This window comes from Anastrepha obliqua, chromosome 1 (assembly GCF_027943255.1).
Source record: "Anastrepha obliqua isolate idAnaObli1 chromosome 1, idAnaObli1_1.0, whole genome shotgun sequence".
Lineage (NCBI taxonomy): Eukaryota > Metazoa > Arthropoda > Insecta > Diptera > Tephritidae > Anastrepha > Anastrepha obliqua.
The window spans coordinates 148,289,971-148,306,720 of NC_072892.1; the positions used below are offsets into that span (position 1 = coordinate 148,289,971).

General features: G+C 36.6%; 1 protein-coding gene across 3 annotated transcripts in view; it reads left to right on the plus strand.

The window, feature by feature from the left end:
• Window positions 1-16,750, plus strand: part of LOC129236438 (cystinosin homolog) — a 78,328-nt gene that overhangs the window by 49,276 nt on the left and 12,302 nt on the right. For 2 of the 3 annotated variants that reach the window (XM_054870832.1, XM_054870831.1), the window contains exons 2-7: window positions 8,609-8,708; window positions 8,811-8,940; window positions 9,054-9,236; window positions 9,304-9,664; window positions 14,377-14,547; window positions 14,617-14,734. In XM_054870832.1, coding sequence (XP_054726807.1) covers window positions 8,648-8,708; window positions 8,811-8,940; window positions 9,054-9,236; window positions 9,304-9,664; window positions 14,377-14,547; window positions 14,617-14,734 — 1,024 coding nt within the window. In that variant the 5' untranslated portion in view covers window positions 8,609-8,647. The remainder of the gene's footprint in view (window positions 1-8,608; window positions 8,709-8,810; window positions 8,941-9,053; window positions 9,237-9,303; window positions 9,665-14,376; window positions 14,548-14,616; window positions 14,735-16,750) is intronic. The other variant, XM_054870833.1, reaches the window with a different exon arrangement.

The following is a 16,750-nucleotide window of genomic DNA, read 5'->3' on the forward strand; positions in this document are numbered from 1 at the left end:
TATCGGATTCGTCCTCTTGTTGATGATAGTCATCTTCATTGCCCTCCTCGATATTTTCGTTCCATTTGTGAATGGCTGGTAACGTGAATTCAATCTGAAATTTTTAATAAAAAAAGTTTTTTCAATAACCCACATACATATCTTTGAGGTTATCTGCGAACACGAACGAACCTCAGGATTTAAACTACTAAGGAGATCGACGGTGTTGCTCATCAAGGTGCGAAGTTCAGCTTCCCATTTTTCTTTTAAAACCGCCAACGGAACATTATCTTCGGGATCATCATTGTTTAGCGCAAAATTTAAAATACTGTTCCAGCACTTAGCCAATGTTGCTTCACCAACACGAAACCAAGCCACATCCAAAAGATTTATAGCTGTTTTTAAGTTAATTTTTTTCAACGACTCGAGCAAATCAGACTTTGTCGCTGCTATTGAAGCTAGAAGGCTGTTTCTGTAATGCAACTTAGTGATTTTTATTCCGTTCTGATCCATCGGTTGAATGGGGGGAGTAACGTTTGGCGGCATAAACATTGTCGAAATTTGCCTATTCTCCGTTGTCAGTTCAGCTTCATTTGGGTGAGAAGGAGCGTTGTCTATTAGGAGGAAAGCTTCAATTGGAATATTCACCTGTAGAACAAATGACTCATGAAACCATTGCTTGAAAATAGCCGACGTCATCCAAGGCGGGTTTCGAGCTCTTATAGTCGGTGGGACACTGAAAGTTTTTAAAGCAGTGTGGATTCTTCGCCTTTCCAATTATCAAAAGCTTAAGCTTGTGGTATCCAGTGGCGTTTGAACAGCATAAAAACGTGATTCGCTGCTTCTCGGACTTTACCTCTGGGGCTCTCTTCTCCAAACTTGACGTGCACGTTTTCTCTGGCAAAAGTCTCCAGAATAACCTCGACTTTAAATGGGTGCACTAGGTTGCGAAGACAGTTTTTCGCCTGATATTTTAAGAAGACGAATACCGTACCTCTTCTTGAATTCTTGGAGCGAAGAAGTTTGCTTCATTTTCTTTAAATTTTGCATGCAGTGATGTTGCCTTTTCTTTCAACATTAGAGCACTTACTGACCAGTTGTTATCTCGCATTCGGATAAACCAACGATAAAGAGCTCTCTCCATTTTGGGCAACTTTTGTTTTTCTATGTATTTCCAGGTCCACAATACATGTTGTTTACGCATTTTAAAATCACTTGCTTTTTCGCTTTAATGTTACAAATTGTTGATTTAGCAACATTATATTTCTTTGCTGAAATCGTCAGCCGGGAATTTTAGCCTTTTGATTTAATGTCAAGCACATGGGTTTTTTAGAACTCATTTTCACCAGAAAACATAAGTCGAAACACTCTTTGCAAAACCAAAACCGTGACTGAAATATATTACTCCTTACATGCAATTACGAATAAAATGCCTATTTTATAATTAGGGGATTCCCCAATTTCAGAATTACTTGAGATCAATGTAAACTACATTCAAATAATTGTCACGTTTATTGTTCATGTTATAGAGCTTTTTCGGTTTGTTCACATTTTAGAGTAGCCAATGCACAAAAATGTCTGTTCACGTTTTGGGGAGTTCACGCTTTAGAGCGTTCACGTTATCGAGCGTGCGCTGTACATGAATTTGTACCAGCTCGTCATACCTTAACTACTTGAAAAAATGCAACCTTACTCGTTCATTAGTATTGGACGGCGAAAGGTTACAGTTGCTTGATGGAATGGTGTCATGTATGTATGTACATATGTATGTGCATACATATGTTTATACCTATAATGAAAATTATTTAATTATGAAGAGTGGTTCATGAAGTTCTCGCTTTTCAAAAGAACTTTCATACAAGTATTTATTTCCAAGTGCTCACTCGCTGAGAATTTTCTCTGTATTTTACAGACCAGTCCTTCATTCTTTCACATACATATAGAGAGCAGTAGTTAACTACATATAACTTTTTTCACGTAACTGTTGGGTAGGCTGCTGTTGTTGTTGTTGTAGAGGTTGAGTATTCCTGCTGTAATATTCGTAATTAGCGACTATCGCCGTTTTACTACCAATGTTCTCGTGTGATGATGTATTTTTTTCAAGTCAGATCCATTCCGTTAACTCTACATGGATAACAGCAAACTGTTTATTTCTACGTCTGAGATTTCATTGATTTGCTGTAAGAAGGGCTTGCCGAAAGAGCGAAGTCTTGCTCTAGCTAGACCTGGACATTCGCATAGATAGTGGAAGAGACTTTCTTTCACCCCTTCCCCTTCACAGCTTCTGCAGATGGGATTGAAAGGGAGGTTAAGTCTGGCTGCGAGATCCCCTACTTTCCAGTGACCTGTAAGGGTTGCAGTTCTACGTAAAATGTTTGGCGAAAGCATCCTAACAGATAATTCGTCCTCTGGATGTTGTACGACGGCCATGTTTTTCTTGTAGTACTACAGGTATTCTGCTTCCAACTGTTTTCGGCTAGAGCATAGTAGTGCGAAGCAATGGACGTTTTTATCGTGTTAAAAGGGGTAGCAACCGCCACCGCCTCTGTTATGTCTAGTGCCGATCCTTTTCTTGCTAGCTCATCTGCCATCTCATTACCCTCTATGTTCCTATGACCAGGAACCCATATCAGAGTAATTTGAAGGCAATGACCAAGTAGCTCTAGTTCTTTTCTGCACTGTAAAACTAACTTGATGAAATGAAATTGTAATCTAAGGACTTAAGAGGTGCTTGACTATCTGAAAAGATAGCTACTCTTGCACCAATTTCTCTGTAGTACTTTAGTGAATTGCATGCTTCTCTGATTGCTAGTACTTCTGCCTGGAACACGCTGGCATAGTCAGGAAGTCGGATTGATTTGGATATTTTGAGCGGCTCCGAACAGAGGCCAGCTCCAACACCACAGTTCCATCGGTGTAGATTTCAACCTCGAATGTACCAATCACTTTTCCTTTGCTCCATTCGACTCTGGGTGGAAAAAGTACCGTAAATTCTTTCTTGAAGTTAAGGTCGCGGTCTGATTTGTTTTTGAGCAGTGAGGGTCACTGTAGCAGGATCTTGCTGTGAACGTACGATCTTGTTGTTCCAGCTTAGGTAAGCTGAATCGAATTAAATATTTATTTATTTACCTATGATATGTGGGTGTATATGTAAGGCACGTTTGCTCTTCGACCTTATGGCCTTTTGTGCCCTCTATTCAGCACAGTATCTAGTTCTCTTATTAAACTTAATATAGAGCTGAGTCGGGCTGAGCGTATGTGCCTTTCGTCCGGCTGCAAATGGCCGAGATGTGTCAACCTTGTGGAGCGATGGTGCTGCATTCCAAAAGAAAGTGTAATAATTATTATTGATTATAAATAATTATTTATAATATCAGTTTGAGAAAACCCATTATTTTTGCGTAAAATTTTGAGGAAATGGCTTAAACCTGTTTTATGGTCGATTTTTAGATCTTGGACGATGCTACGACTACTAACATGCCGGTCCAACTCGATTATTTCTGTGATTTCATTGACATTTTCAATATTTTCTTTAACATCAAAAATGCCGGAATGGAAGCGACGAAACCAAAATTGCATGTAATTAGCTTTTACAGCATCGGTATCATAAACACCATTCACAACTTCAGCGACCTGGCTAGCATGTTCGCCTTTATCACAAACTTCCATTGTTAACACCCTGTAAGTCACAACTGAATAGAACAAACAAAAAACAGCAAACGAGTTTTTTAGGGTGAAATGCCACCTTGGCAACGAGCATCAACTTTAAATCTATACTTTACGAGATATCGATCACTACAGCCATCTACCGAGAAAAGAATGGAATTATTTTTGCCTAAACAATATGTTGCTCTTATCTTGGTAAGGATGGCAGGAAATGCAGGTCAAAAACCGCACCAACCTTTCTTATAACGGTCGTTTGAAGCTGTACGTAAAGTACATATTCGAAAATTCTCAGTTAAACAGACCACGCTTGAGATATTGTTAAAATCATGTTTTACTGTATTCGTACATCTGCAAATCGTGACCGTCCGAATGGATTTGTGCGTGACTGCCATTGGTAGAAAAGGTTCCTACGACTGTCGGTTCTCCGTTACCCGAACGACCCGCTAATACTCCAGCTGCTACAACAACAAAATGGAGAGTCCGGCATTCAACCTCGGCCATGTTCGGCCATAAAGGTTCCGTTCGTATTCGGCAATAAAAAAAACCCAGCTTTGGCTGAACATATCTAAATTTTTATTCTTTCAGAAACAATTTAGCACACCCTTTGGGTTTCGCATGATAGCGATATGGTTTTCAGTAATAAAATTGAAACAACTTATTTTTATTTAAATAACGAATTGGACACTTATCTTCATGAATATCTCCGCTAAGAAATTGAAACATTAGGTCTGTTCACAAAGCAATAATTGTTACAAATTATCAAGCTTTGGTGTTCAGTTATCGAAAACACTTGCAAAGTAGGGGAAAGTGAGAGAGCAAAATGATATTTCATGTTGAGGGGAAGTTGTAAGTTTTTACTGGATAAGTTTTACTTGTACGAGGGGTGCCTTTTATATGTCGGGATTAGAGAACGAAAACAAATTTTCACCATCGAAAATCACTTTATTGTTTTTGAAAAAATTCTCCATGAAGATCTATAAACTTTTGCATGCGTTTGAACCAATTGTCGAAGCACTTTTGCCACTCTGAATGAGGTACCTCCAAAACACGCATTCGGAATGCCGCAACCGCTTCTTCAGGTGTCGAAAAACGTTGACCTCTCAGTTGGTTTTTTACGTACGCGAATAAAAAGAAGTCAAGTCAGGACTATACGGCGGATGACCCATTAATTCGATGTTTTGGGTGCTCAAAAATGCAGTTGTTTGAGCGGATGTGTGAGAGCTCGCATTGTCCTGGTGAAGAGTGATCCGTCTTTGGCGATTGGTTTTCCTAATTTCTTGGAAGACAACTGGCAAACAAATGGTTGTGTACCACTCAGAATTTACTGTTCTGCGTTGTTCTAGTGGTACGGTTGCGACATGTCCAGTTTTTCCGAAAAAACAGGCGACCATTTGTTTGGAAGTGCTTCGTGCGCGAACAACTTTTGTTGGATTTGGCTCATCTTGAAACACCCATACAGCCGACTGCTGTTTACTTTCGGGCTCATACGCGTAAATCCATGACTCATCACCTGTCACGATGTCATAGATGTGTTTCGAAGCCCCGCGATCGTATTTTTTGAGCATTTCCTTCGACCAATCGACACGAGCCTTTTTTTGAGCGATTGACAAATTGTGTGGGATCCAACGCGAACAAATTTTTTTGACAGTCAAATGTTTATGCAATATTGAATGTATGCTGGTCCCACTAATGCCTAAGACTGTCTCAATCTCACGATAGGTCACATGACGATCTTGCAATATCAGTTCGCGCACAGCATCAATGGTTTTCGGAACAACAACTGATTTTGGACGACCTTTACAAAATTCGTCTTGGAGTGAACTACGACCACGATTGAATTCACCATACCATAGATAAACACTGGTCCTTGATGGAGCTTCATCGCCAAAAAATGAATTAAGTTCATCCATGCAATGTTGCTGAGTTAATCCACGTCGAAAGTTGTAAAAAATAATCGCACGAAAATGTTCACGATTTAATTCCATTTTTGGACCGAGATGAATCTTTTAAGTTACTGTAAACAACACAAATAGCGCTGGTATTTCAAAACGTTCTGAGTACGGAAAAGCCAAAAAATGTCAAACTTTGCGATACAGCTGTCAGTTGTCAGATTGCAACACCAGGGTTGCCAAATCCCGAAATATAAAAGGCACCCCTCGTAAGAATTTGCAAGGGAGAAAAACAGCTGATCGCAAAGTAAAAGTAAAAACGAATTAAAATTTGCGAATTGAGTCAAAGTTCTATGTTTAAACAACAATGGTGATTCAAATGGAGAATGTATGTGAATATACATATTTTACATATAATTTATAAAGTTTATTTGAAGACATATATTAAATTGGAATCGGCCAGTAATGTAGAGTTATGCACTTCTGAACAGCCTCCAGTCTCCGTTACTGCAGTTTCCGAAAGAAAAATCGAAAGCATTGGAGGTATTTTTTCTGTTTTATGCTTGTACTTCTTGTTTAATAACTAATTTAGAAACAATCTAGTGCCACTCTAACATTTCAATAGCACTTTTGTAGTAAGATTTACCTTTTGCTTCAAAATAGACCTCAGTTTCAGCGATAACCTCTTCATTCGAGCGGCGAGCATTTTTTTAGGTCTGCGAACAGCCAGTAGCCGTTGGGTGCCCAATCTGTTGAATTCGGTGGATGTGGGAGCAATTCGAAGTTCAATTCATGTAGTTGTGCCATTGTTCAGAAACATCAACACGTTCTTGTTTTTGGTCAACAGTGAACAAACGCGGCGCCCACTTTGAACAGAGCTTTCTTATGGTCAAAAGTTCATGCAATATAAAGCCGACTCGTTCTTATGATATATCTACGATGTCAGCTAACTCACGCAATTTCACTTTTTTAGTATTCAAAATGATTTCGTGGATTTTTTTTTTATGTTTTCTGGTCTTGCCGCCTCATGTGTACGTCCACTGCATTGTGCATCATCGGTGTCTCTACGATCTCGGTTGAAGTCAGCAAACCATCGTTTTATTATAGTTTCTGATGGAGCGAAGTCCCCATAACACTTTTCAAGCTATTGCTTCGCTGGAACGGTATTTTCCCCCATCAAGAAGTAGTGTAAAATTAAAGCACAAAATTCTTTTTGGTCCATTGTTTTGAAAATAACAAAAGTAGCGTCACTCTTAGCACAATAACTCACCAACTAATGAATAGAATATCATGAAATTTTTACGGCTAAGGTTAGTACTAACCGAAAAAGAGGTGAATGCAATAAAACTAGTGTCTTCTATGCATTAATCCCGGGACTTTACAGTCCATGTGTTGCCTTCATTTACTTTTTTATTTGAAAAGTATTGGACTATTGCTTGTTTAGTGATTGACACCTTGAAAATGTTCAGTTCGATTAGGAAAATCGATGTGCGATCGTTCTCCAGCTTTTTAATAGTGGTCACCCCGCGGCAAGCAATGAAAGGCAAACCTCCGATTGTATTTCTGTAATGAAAAACCTCCTCATAAAAGCCATTTGTCGTTCGGGGGTGGCATGAAACTGTAAGTCCCCTCATTTGTCGAACAAATATTCGAAGTTCGGTCAAAATCCACTTTCTTAATTGTTTTTGAAGTGAAAACTTCTTTAGAATCGTTGGGAGCGATTTGAGACTCGATGAAACGAAAAAGCGACACTCTTGGCTACGAAGCGTTATATTATATGTTGATATAAACGTAGCGACGAACTAAATAACTTTTAGGCCAGCGCTGACAGCATGGCGCGATAGCCGAGCGGCTAGCAATGTGAGCTTCTTATCCAAAATTCTTGGTTCGAATCACAAGAAAAAAAATTTTTTTATACAGTTATTTTATTTTATTTTATGATATGTTTATGAGGAGCTTTTTTTCATGGCAGAAATACACTCGGTGTTTTGCCATTGCCTACTGAGGGGTGAGCGCTATTAGAAAAATAGTTTTCCTTAATTTTGGTGTTTTCACCGAGATTCGAACTGACGTTCTCTCTGTGAATTCTGAATAGTAGTCACGCACCAACCCATTCGGCTACGGCGTTTGTTTAATTTTACTGATGCAAAAATGAGGAAAAATATATGAATAAAGTTTGCTTACTGTTTACACCTTTTTCAAAGGTGACGGAGAACCAAAAAAAAAAGTCGATTTTCAAACAAATACGAGTGCATATGTGTAATTGTGTTAGAGTTTCGGTCACGCAGGTTTTGCTGGGGACGCTCATAATAGCAACCGCGTGTGTATTTTTATATTCGTAAATATTTTCATTTTTAAATATTTACCGCAATTATGCCGAAAAATAATGCAGAAAAGTGTCGTGAATATCGACAGAAAAAAAATCAATAAATAGCATCACGGAATTCATTCACGAAAATTTAATAAAGTATACACCAGAAGTATCGCAGATACTTAGAAAAGATTACAATAAAGTTCCAATGATTTTAAGTGGCGATTTTAACGTAAATTTTGCATTGGACACAGCGGTTCCTTCAATTGACTTTCTCAATACAACATTCAATTTAAAAATGTGTAACAATCGCACTGAATCGACAACACGATCAAAAACAACCATTGACGCGGTATTTCAAAGATATGTTGACAACATCGAAACCAAAGCATTTGTATCATATTTTATCTATCATAAGCCACTCGTATCATTTGTTGAAATTGAAAACATTGAGGATGAATAATAATAAAATGAAGAAAATAAAATATGAACTTTATAGCAATATTATAATGAACCTATAATTATCCCGCTCCTAATGCTGCTTTCGTCTTATTCTCTCTCAGTTTGTTTTACGGAAGGTTTCACTTCTATCGCGTCTAACCGTTAGACTGGTATTTTTTTTTTTTTACTTTCTTACTTATACATAATTCACTCATTTAATATTATTATAACTATAATATAAATATTTTATGGTTACATTTTTTTGTTTTCCAAGAACTTTTATTAATATACCACTTAACATTGATCACAATTCCAATTGCAGAATAAATTACAGAAAATTAATCTAAGAGAAGAGCTCAAAATGTGGAGATCTATAGGTGGCTGCAGTATAAAATTCCTTACATTTATGTTATTGGCGAGAGGTGAGCTTGGAGTAATATAAATATAAATTATATTATTCAAATACCTACATATACATATATAGTACATATGATAATCTTTCTAAATCTCTACTCTTCCACTAGTAGCTTGTCTCACACAAGCAGTTGCATTTGAATGGTCCGTGAGAGCCGCCAATAACTCTGGATTAACTGTTTCTACTCACGATCTCGCTCTATTAGTGCAGCAAAATAAAACGTTTGACATTTTGGTAAGGTAAGTTACAGGAGGGTGGAGCACACCACCTGGGAATTAGCACGAAAAACAATTGTATGAAAAAAATCTTAAAATTCGCAACAATCACTAACACAAAATACTTTATTAATCAGTGATCCACTGGAGCTAGACATTTCCATCAATTTGGTGGTACAACATGAGGGTCTGGTAGAATTGTATCCAATTAATTTCACCATCAGTGCATCGGATCCACAAAACCAAGTAATTCAGGTTCTTGGCGTGCGACCTGGAAGTTTGGAGATCACAGGCAAAAGTACACCGAATGACTCATGGATGTAAGTACGCTTTTGTACGTTTGCGTACTTCCATTTCAACGCGGCAATTAATAATTTTCCTCGACAGTGCCGACGATTTATTTGTACGCGTCACTGTTGCCAATTCTCAGGCCATCATTTATATATCGCTAGTATTTGGTTGGATTTATTTTGCGGCCTGGTCTATCTCATTCTATCCACAAGTTTATATTAATTTCAAGCGAAAATCGGTGGTTGGCCTCAACTTTGACTTTCTTGCCCTCAACATAGTTGGTTTTGCTCTTTACTCCGTTTTCAATTGTGGCCTATACTGGATACCGGAAATACAACAAGAATACTCTAACCGCCATCCACGTGGTTTAAATCCTGTAATGCTAAACGATGTTTTATTTGGCCTGCATGCCATGTTTGCAACAATTTTATCAATCATTCAATGCTTTTTATATGAGGTGAGTAAAAAATAAATATTTTCAAAGCATATGTACCTAAGACCGCCGTAGCTGAATGGGTTGGTGCGTGATTACCATTCGGAATTCACAGAGAGGTCGTTGGTTCGAATCTCGGTGAAAGCAAAATTAATAAAAACATTTTTCTAATAGCGGTCGCCCCTCGGCAGGCAATGCACAGTGGTCCGACCAGAAGGCGTTGGCGGACAAAATTCAAAAACTCATTTCATTAAGCTGAAAATATATATTTAGGGGTTTTAAGGAGCAGTGATGACGAATCTGACCTTAATTTTAGCAAATTTTAAATTCATTGAATACTATAAATACATTTTTACTTCCGTAATTAGCTGGTGAGTTCATTTTTATATTTTTCACGACCCCAGAGAGTACCACGTGGAGGTTTACGGTAAGGTTATTCTCTCCTCATTTTTTTTCTTTTTAGATTTTTTTTATTTTTTATTTTATTTTTTTTTTTAATTTTTAAATTTTTTTTTTTATTTTTAATTTTAAATTTTTTTTTTTTTTTTAATTTAAAAATTTTTTTTTTGTTTTAGTTTTTAAATTTTTTTTTGGATATTTAGTTGTTTTTTTTTTTGTTTTTCATTTTTAATTTTTTTTTATGACTCAGAATCCTCGGTTTCTGATGAGCTGTTTTCTGAGGCTGGATAATTTTTCAAATTTAAAAGCGCAAGAACCTTTTTTGAAAATGGTTTTGGCTTGTTTTTCGGAACCTTAGTTTTTGATATTATAACTACATCTGATGAACAAAGCAAAGCATTTAATAAATCTGTCATTGTGTCAGTTCAGACATTTTTCGTGTATTGTTTTGTCTAAAATTTTTCAAATCCTTATTGCGTGCTTCCTGAGCCTCTTCGGAGAGTTGGCCAATAGGCATACGTCATTTTGATTTTATTATTACAAGGAATTTTCAGATGTTCGTTAATATTCTAATCGGCTCGTTCCTCCAGTGACAGATAAAAATCTTATATTATTATATATGTATAGTGTTATATATACATATATCATATTAATATTGTAATAATATTAAAAAAAAAATTTGTTTTTTTAATAAAATTTTTTTTTTTAATTGTCTCTTAATGCTGATGGGGTCTGTGATGTCTTTTTCTGTCTTTTACACAAAATTACATAAGCCATATGTAACGTTTTGCCTGTGGGTAAATGCACAAAAGCTACATTATTTTTAATTTGCGCAACTTTGCGCAACAGGTTTCAGTTTGAGATCATAGCTGAAATATGTGGCTACATCACTCATGTTGATTTCAAGTGGACCGGTGTGGACCACTCGAAAAAATGATATTTAAAAAAAAATTTTCGAAAAATTTTGAAATTTCAAAAAACAAAAATTGGATTTTGTACCACAACTTAAGAGAATTATTACTGTTTCCGTTAATATATTCAATTATCTTTTGTTTTTCAATATTTGGTTAACAATCAAATGGTAATATTTATTTGCAGACATGAAAATGAAACTCTTGTATGAAGTACGATTTGCATACAATTTCATGTTTAAAGTCAAAAAACTACAATGAAAAATTTTTTAAATTAAGTAATATTTTCAGGAAATCTGCCCGGAATATTTAAGAAAACATCTGCATTATCAAATTTTTATTTCAAAAATGTTGAAAAATTGAATTTTGTCCGGCCGCCGGACCACTGTGCAATGGCAAACCTCCGAGTGTATTTCTGCCATGAAAAAGCTCCTCATAAAAATATCTGCCGTTCGGAGTCGGCTTGAAACTGTAGGTCCCTCCATTTGTGGATCAACATCAAGACGCACACCACAAATAGGAGGAGGAGATCGGCCAAACACCTAACAGAAGTGTACACGCCAATTATTTATTTATTTTTTTTATTTTATGTACCTAAGTAGGTACATACATATATACATATATATACGAATATACTCTTTTGTGAGCTTTACTCAAAACTTTAATTGAAATTGCGGCAAGTTCTGCAAGCAAAATCGTGTGTTGAAGACTCCTACTCAACGACTATCTTCATTGTTTTCTAACATCAATAGAAAACCTCTGAATTAAGGATTTCGCATGAGAAAATATTTAGTTTTGCAATTTTTAATTTTTTTTTTTAAAGCCATCAAAATTTCATTCCAAAAAATGTATTGCTGTTGTCCTATAACAAAAGCGGGACAGTTCAAAGTCAGTACGGATCGGTAAATGGTTTGGCAGAGGAGCGTTTCATATCAGAAATATATCAGAGGCTTACCTGCCTCAGCTGTCACGCTTTGCTTTAACACCGACGTTTCCTCTTAGATGAGTTCTGATTGAAATAACCATACTCGCTACCCGTCTCAGTAACTTGTGTCCCAATAGCACAACATCTAGTCTAATTATTTAGTGCAAAGTGGAAAAATTCCGTTTTTTCGAATTACGAATTGCATTGAAACAATAAATTATAGAAAATGTTTTTTCAAACAGCGATTGCTCCTCGACAGGCAATTGCGAACTTCCGAATGCATTTCTACCATAGGAAAGCTTCTTATGGACATGAACAGCCACTCGGAGCTGGCAAAAAGCTGTAAGTCCCTCCATTAGTAGAGCAACATGAAAACATAGCCCACAAATTGGAGGAAAAGCCTGGCCAAATACCTAACAATTTTGCAAAATCGATAAAAATTAAAATATGAACCTGAACAAAATTTGGTACATCTAATGGACTTCGTTGAGAGAGTATACTTGTGCATATGGAGTTTCGATAAATGCCAGGGACAAGAACAACGCTCAAACCGTAGTGCAACCGTAGCTTTCTTGCATGAGTCCGCTGCTCTATTCGTAGCAAAGTTTCCACTTAAAAATTACTGCAGTTATCCATTAAATGATTTAACTACCTAATCTGCACATATTCAAAGTTCCAGGTAGATACCAACTTCAGCAATCGGCGCAGATGAAAATACCATCTTTGATACTAAAAACGAACGAATTGGATGTCGTGTATGAATCTTGGATATTTATTTATTTAACCTCAGTCGGCCGCTGTAGCCGAATGGTTTGGTGCGTGACTACCATTCGAACTTCAGAGAGAATGTAGGTTCGAGTCTCGATGGAACACCAAAATGAAGAAAAACATTTTTCTAATAGCGGTCGCCCCTCGGCAGGCAATGGAAAACATCCGAGTGTATTTCTGCGATGAAAAAGCTTCTCATAAAAAATATCTGCCGTTCGTAGACGACTTGAAAATGTAGGTCCCTCCATTTGTGGAATAACAACAAGCCGCACAAATAGGAAGAGGAGCTCGGCCAAACACCCAAAATTAGCGAAACGATATGGCTCACCTACAACCACAAACAATCGTCAATACTGGCAAATATGAAACGAAGGGATGCATACAGACTCACAGCAGTGATAACTGGCTTCTGGTCCATAAGAGAGCAGGCAGCCCCTTACAATATATGTATATTGCCAAAGTTGTAATCAACCGGAGAAAAACGAAACTATCTTCCACGGCCTCTGTGAATGCCCTGTCCTATGGAAGGTGTGGAGGTTAACTCTTGGCAAACCGCTTTTTTAAAACCTCGAAGAGCTGACCGGTATAAACGTAAATAACCTTATGAGATTTCTCAATCGCACAGACTGGATATAGTCGAGATAGTCCCTATAACTCGTTGGTAGCGCGGTTGTGGCAACAAAATGGTGCAGAAGCGCTAATTGGATTCCTGGTAAATCACTACTTCAACCAACCAACCAACCACCAGGATGATACAAGCTTTACATTTTATCGATATTAGACACGCTTGAAAATTTTAATTCACCGACAACTTTAAGATGCATACTTCAAAGGAGCAAAACTGGTCCTAAGCACCTATTAACGTTGTATGCACCATACTTTATTATTCATTATCGCTGGGGTTATCATTGGATGAGATTGACGATGATGCCCGATGACTTCATTACGCTTAGCAAGGCTTTGAATACTGCTACAACAACAACAACATTAGCTTTCACTGCTTACACTGTATACTTATTTTAGCTTCTTTACTTCCTGCATTGATTTGCACGAACTCAGCGAATCTCGATGTCGCATTTACAATTCTTATCTTATCAATTTGTTTAATTCTGTCATAAAATACGAAGGCGGATCAATAAGTCCGTGACTTTTTGTATTTCTGACCTCTTTACTGAAAAATAAATACTGCTCCTGTCAACAGGCATCTGTCAATTGACTCCTGTCAAAATTTGAACGTGCTGCGTCAGTTAGTTTGTCTTTTACAGCTACCTTTATCAAACTACCCAGTAATTCACAGTCGACCACAAACGCAATCGTGTAACAATTTCACAGGAAGGTTTGGCGTTGTTTAATCGCAATATGGAGGAGTTTTTGCGCCGTTTTGTAACCTTGGACGAAACGTGGACCCATCACCACACACCAGAGACCAAACAACAGTCGAAACAGTGGGTTTCTAAGGGTAAATCGGCTTAATAAGCACACGAAATTCAGTTTTTTCCATTTTCTCCTCAAATTACTGGGTAGTCTGATAAAGGTAGCTGTAAAACACAAACTAACTGACGCAGCACGTTCAAATTTTGACAGGAGTCAACTGACAGATGCCTGTTGACAGGAGAAGTATTTCTTTTTCAGTAAAGAGGTCAGAAATACAAAAAGTTACGGACTTATTGACCCGCCCTCGTATATTTATTATATTTATGTAAATATATACATATTTTCTTGCATTATTACAGCGTGGCGATCAAAAAATCTCGAAAACCGCATCCGGCATCTTGGGTACATACGCATTAATTGTAGTGGTAAGCGCAATTCTAGTTGCAGTCGACGTAATCCACTGGTTGGATTTCCTCTACTACTGCAGCTACATCAAATTATCGATAACGATCATAAAATATGTGCCACAGGTTAGTACTCGTAACAACTGTAGCATTGATTTTAGTTAATTCAATTGTAATTTTTATAAATCGTTGCAGGCGCTAATGAACTATCGCCGCAAAAGTACTGTAGGTTGGAGCATTGGTAATATTCTATTGGACTTTATCGGAGGTACACTTAGCATGCTGCAGATGATCTTGAACGCATCAAATTATGGTAAGACGGACACGCATGCATTGCAGTTATAAAAATATTTAAAGTGAACCAAAAATAAACTGGGACACTTATTTGTTCGGATTTAAATCCTTTATGGTATAACTTGAGAACGGCTCAACAAATTTTCAAAAAGCAAATGGCAGTATAAAGTATTAAATTTAGTATTTTCTTATAAAAAACGGAAATAATATAATATTTTAATTATTTGGAAGTTTTCCAGTATACAAAGCAATAACTTAATTTTACAACTCAAACATAAAGTGGGACAGTGATGAAAATATGGAAATAAAGGAGAGATGGCTTTCCATTGCTACCACGATAAATTTGCTTATAGTGGCTAAGTGCGTAGATCGAATTTAAAAATTATAACACACAAATGTAGTCACCATATCAGCCTCTTGATTTATAGTACTTTTTATACCAATAAAAATTAATAGCAATACTTAACGTTAAAAATACTTAATTTTTGCATAAGCTTGGAAAAATCCCCTATTACAGACGCTTATTTTACTTAAATACAAGTACAGAAAAGTAACAATATTCACTTATAAACATTCTTTATTAATTCAAGATTTGATTTAAAGCTATAAAGCTTACTCAATAATACTACGAACTTAATTAAAATTCTATTATTACAAATGTTCTTCTAAACGTTTCTAAATGTTCTTCTAAACGTTTGTAATATCATGCAAATAAATGTGCGGGCCGAACTGTCAAAGGAACGATAATGAGAAAAGAATAAAGCGAAACCAAAAAGCCCAGTCAGCCAACAATGAAGTTCGATAGAACTTTCGTAGTTTTTAAAAGAATTAAATTAACATTTGCCCTTCGATAAATCATTATGATAATAATGCAAGTTTGGACTAAAAAATCGCGATAAAATAATATTTTCATAAAAAATTAAAATTTAGAATAAAAACTCGCGCGATTTTTTAGTCTAAATTTTCGCCTGCGGCGCTTTCTTGTTTTAAAATATACATACAGTGGCCGACATAACTATGAATACCCCTTGAAGAAATATTTTGCTATGGAAAAAGGTTCGTAAGCTGCTCCTCGAATTTAAGATTATACACATTATTTTTCTAAGTGTGAGCTAGCAAACCAGCGCCGTTAAAAATGTGCCGTTATCTTTTCACATGGCAGAACAATTTTCACTAATTGCGTCTCAGTTGCTTTTTGGATTCGACAAAAGTGTGCATACCACTAAAATATCCGCGTGTGTTATCCTTCGTTTTAAATATTTCCCAAATTCGTAGTTAAAAGGTAATGGAAACAATCTTTTGGTGTTTATTTTACCTTGTATTTTACAACAAATATACTTTTAGCATATTGTAATGCCTAAGTCGAAGGAAATAAGCATTGATTTAACAAAACTAATTGTTCAGGGCCACAAAAATGGAATGGGGTAGGGCAAAATTGCTAAAAAATATAATAGATGCAAGTCAACAATCCAGAGAGTTATAAAAAGTTTAAAAAAAAAATGGCGGCTTTGCGAGCGCTCCAAGAACAGGTCGGCCAAGGGTAACCAATTCTCGTGATGGCACGCAAATAGTAAAGGAAATTAAGAAAGACCCGACAACTTCGGCAAGGTTTATTAAAGAAAGTATTCAAATTAATGTAAGCGAACAAACAATTCAGCGGAGAATTCGTGAAGAGGGGTTTTCTAGTCATTACAAGATCAGGAAACCTTTCATCAGCAATAAAAACATGAAAGCGCGGCTAGCATTTGCCAAAAAGTGCTTCAATATGCCATTGAGTTTCTGGAAGAGAGTTATATGGAGCGATGAGAGTAAGTTTGAGTTTAAAAATACAAAAAGAAGAGAAAAAGTGTGGCGAAAAAGTAATGAGACGCTTCAATCAAAGTGCGTGCAAAGCACAATTAAGTTTGGCGGGGGAAGTGTGTTTTTCTGGGGCTGTTTTTCCTATAGCAGTATATTAGATCTGGTACATATTCAAAGAAAAATGACTGGGGAGTCCTACGTCAATATGCTACGCACATTCTTAGAGCCCTCGGCA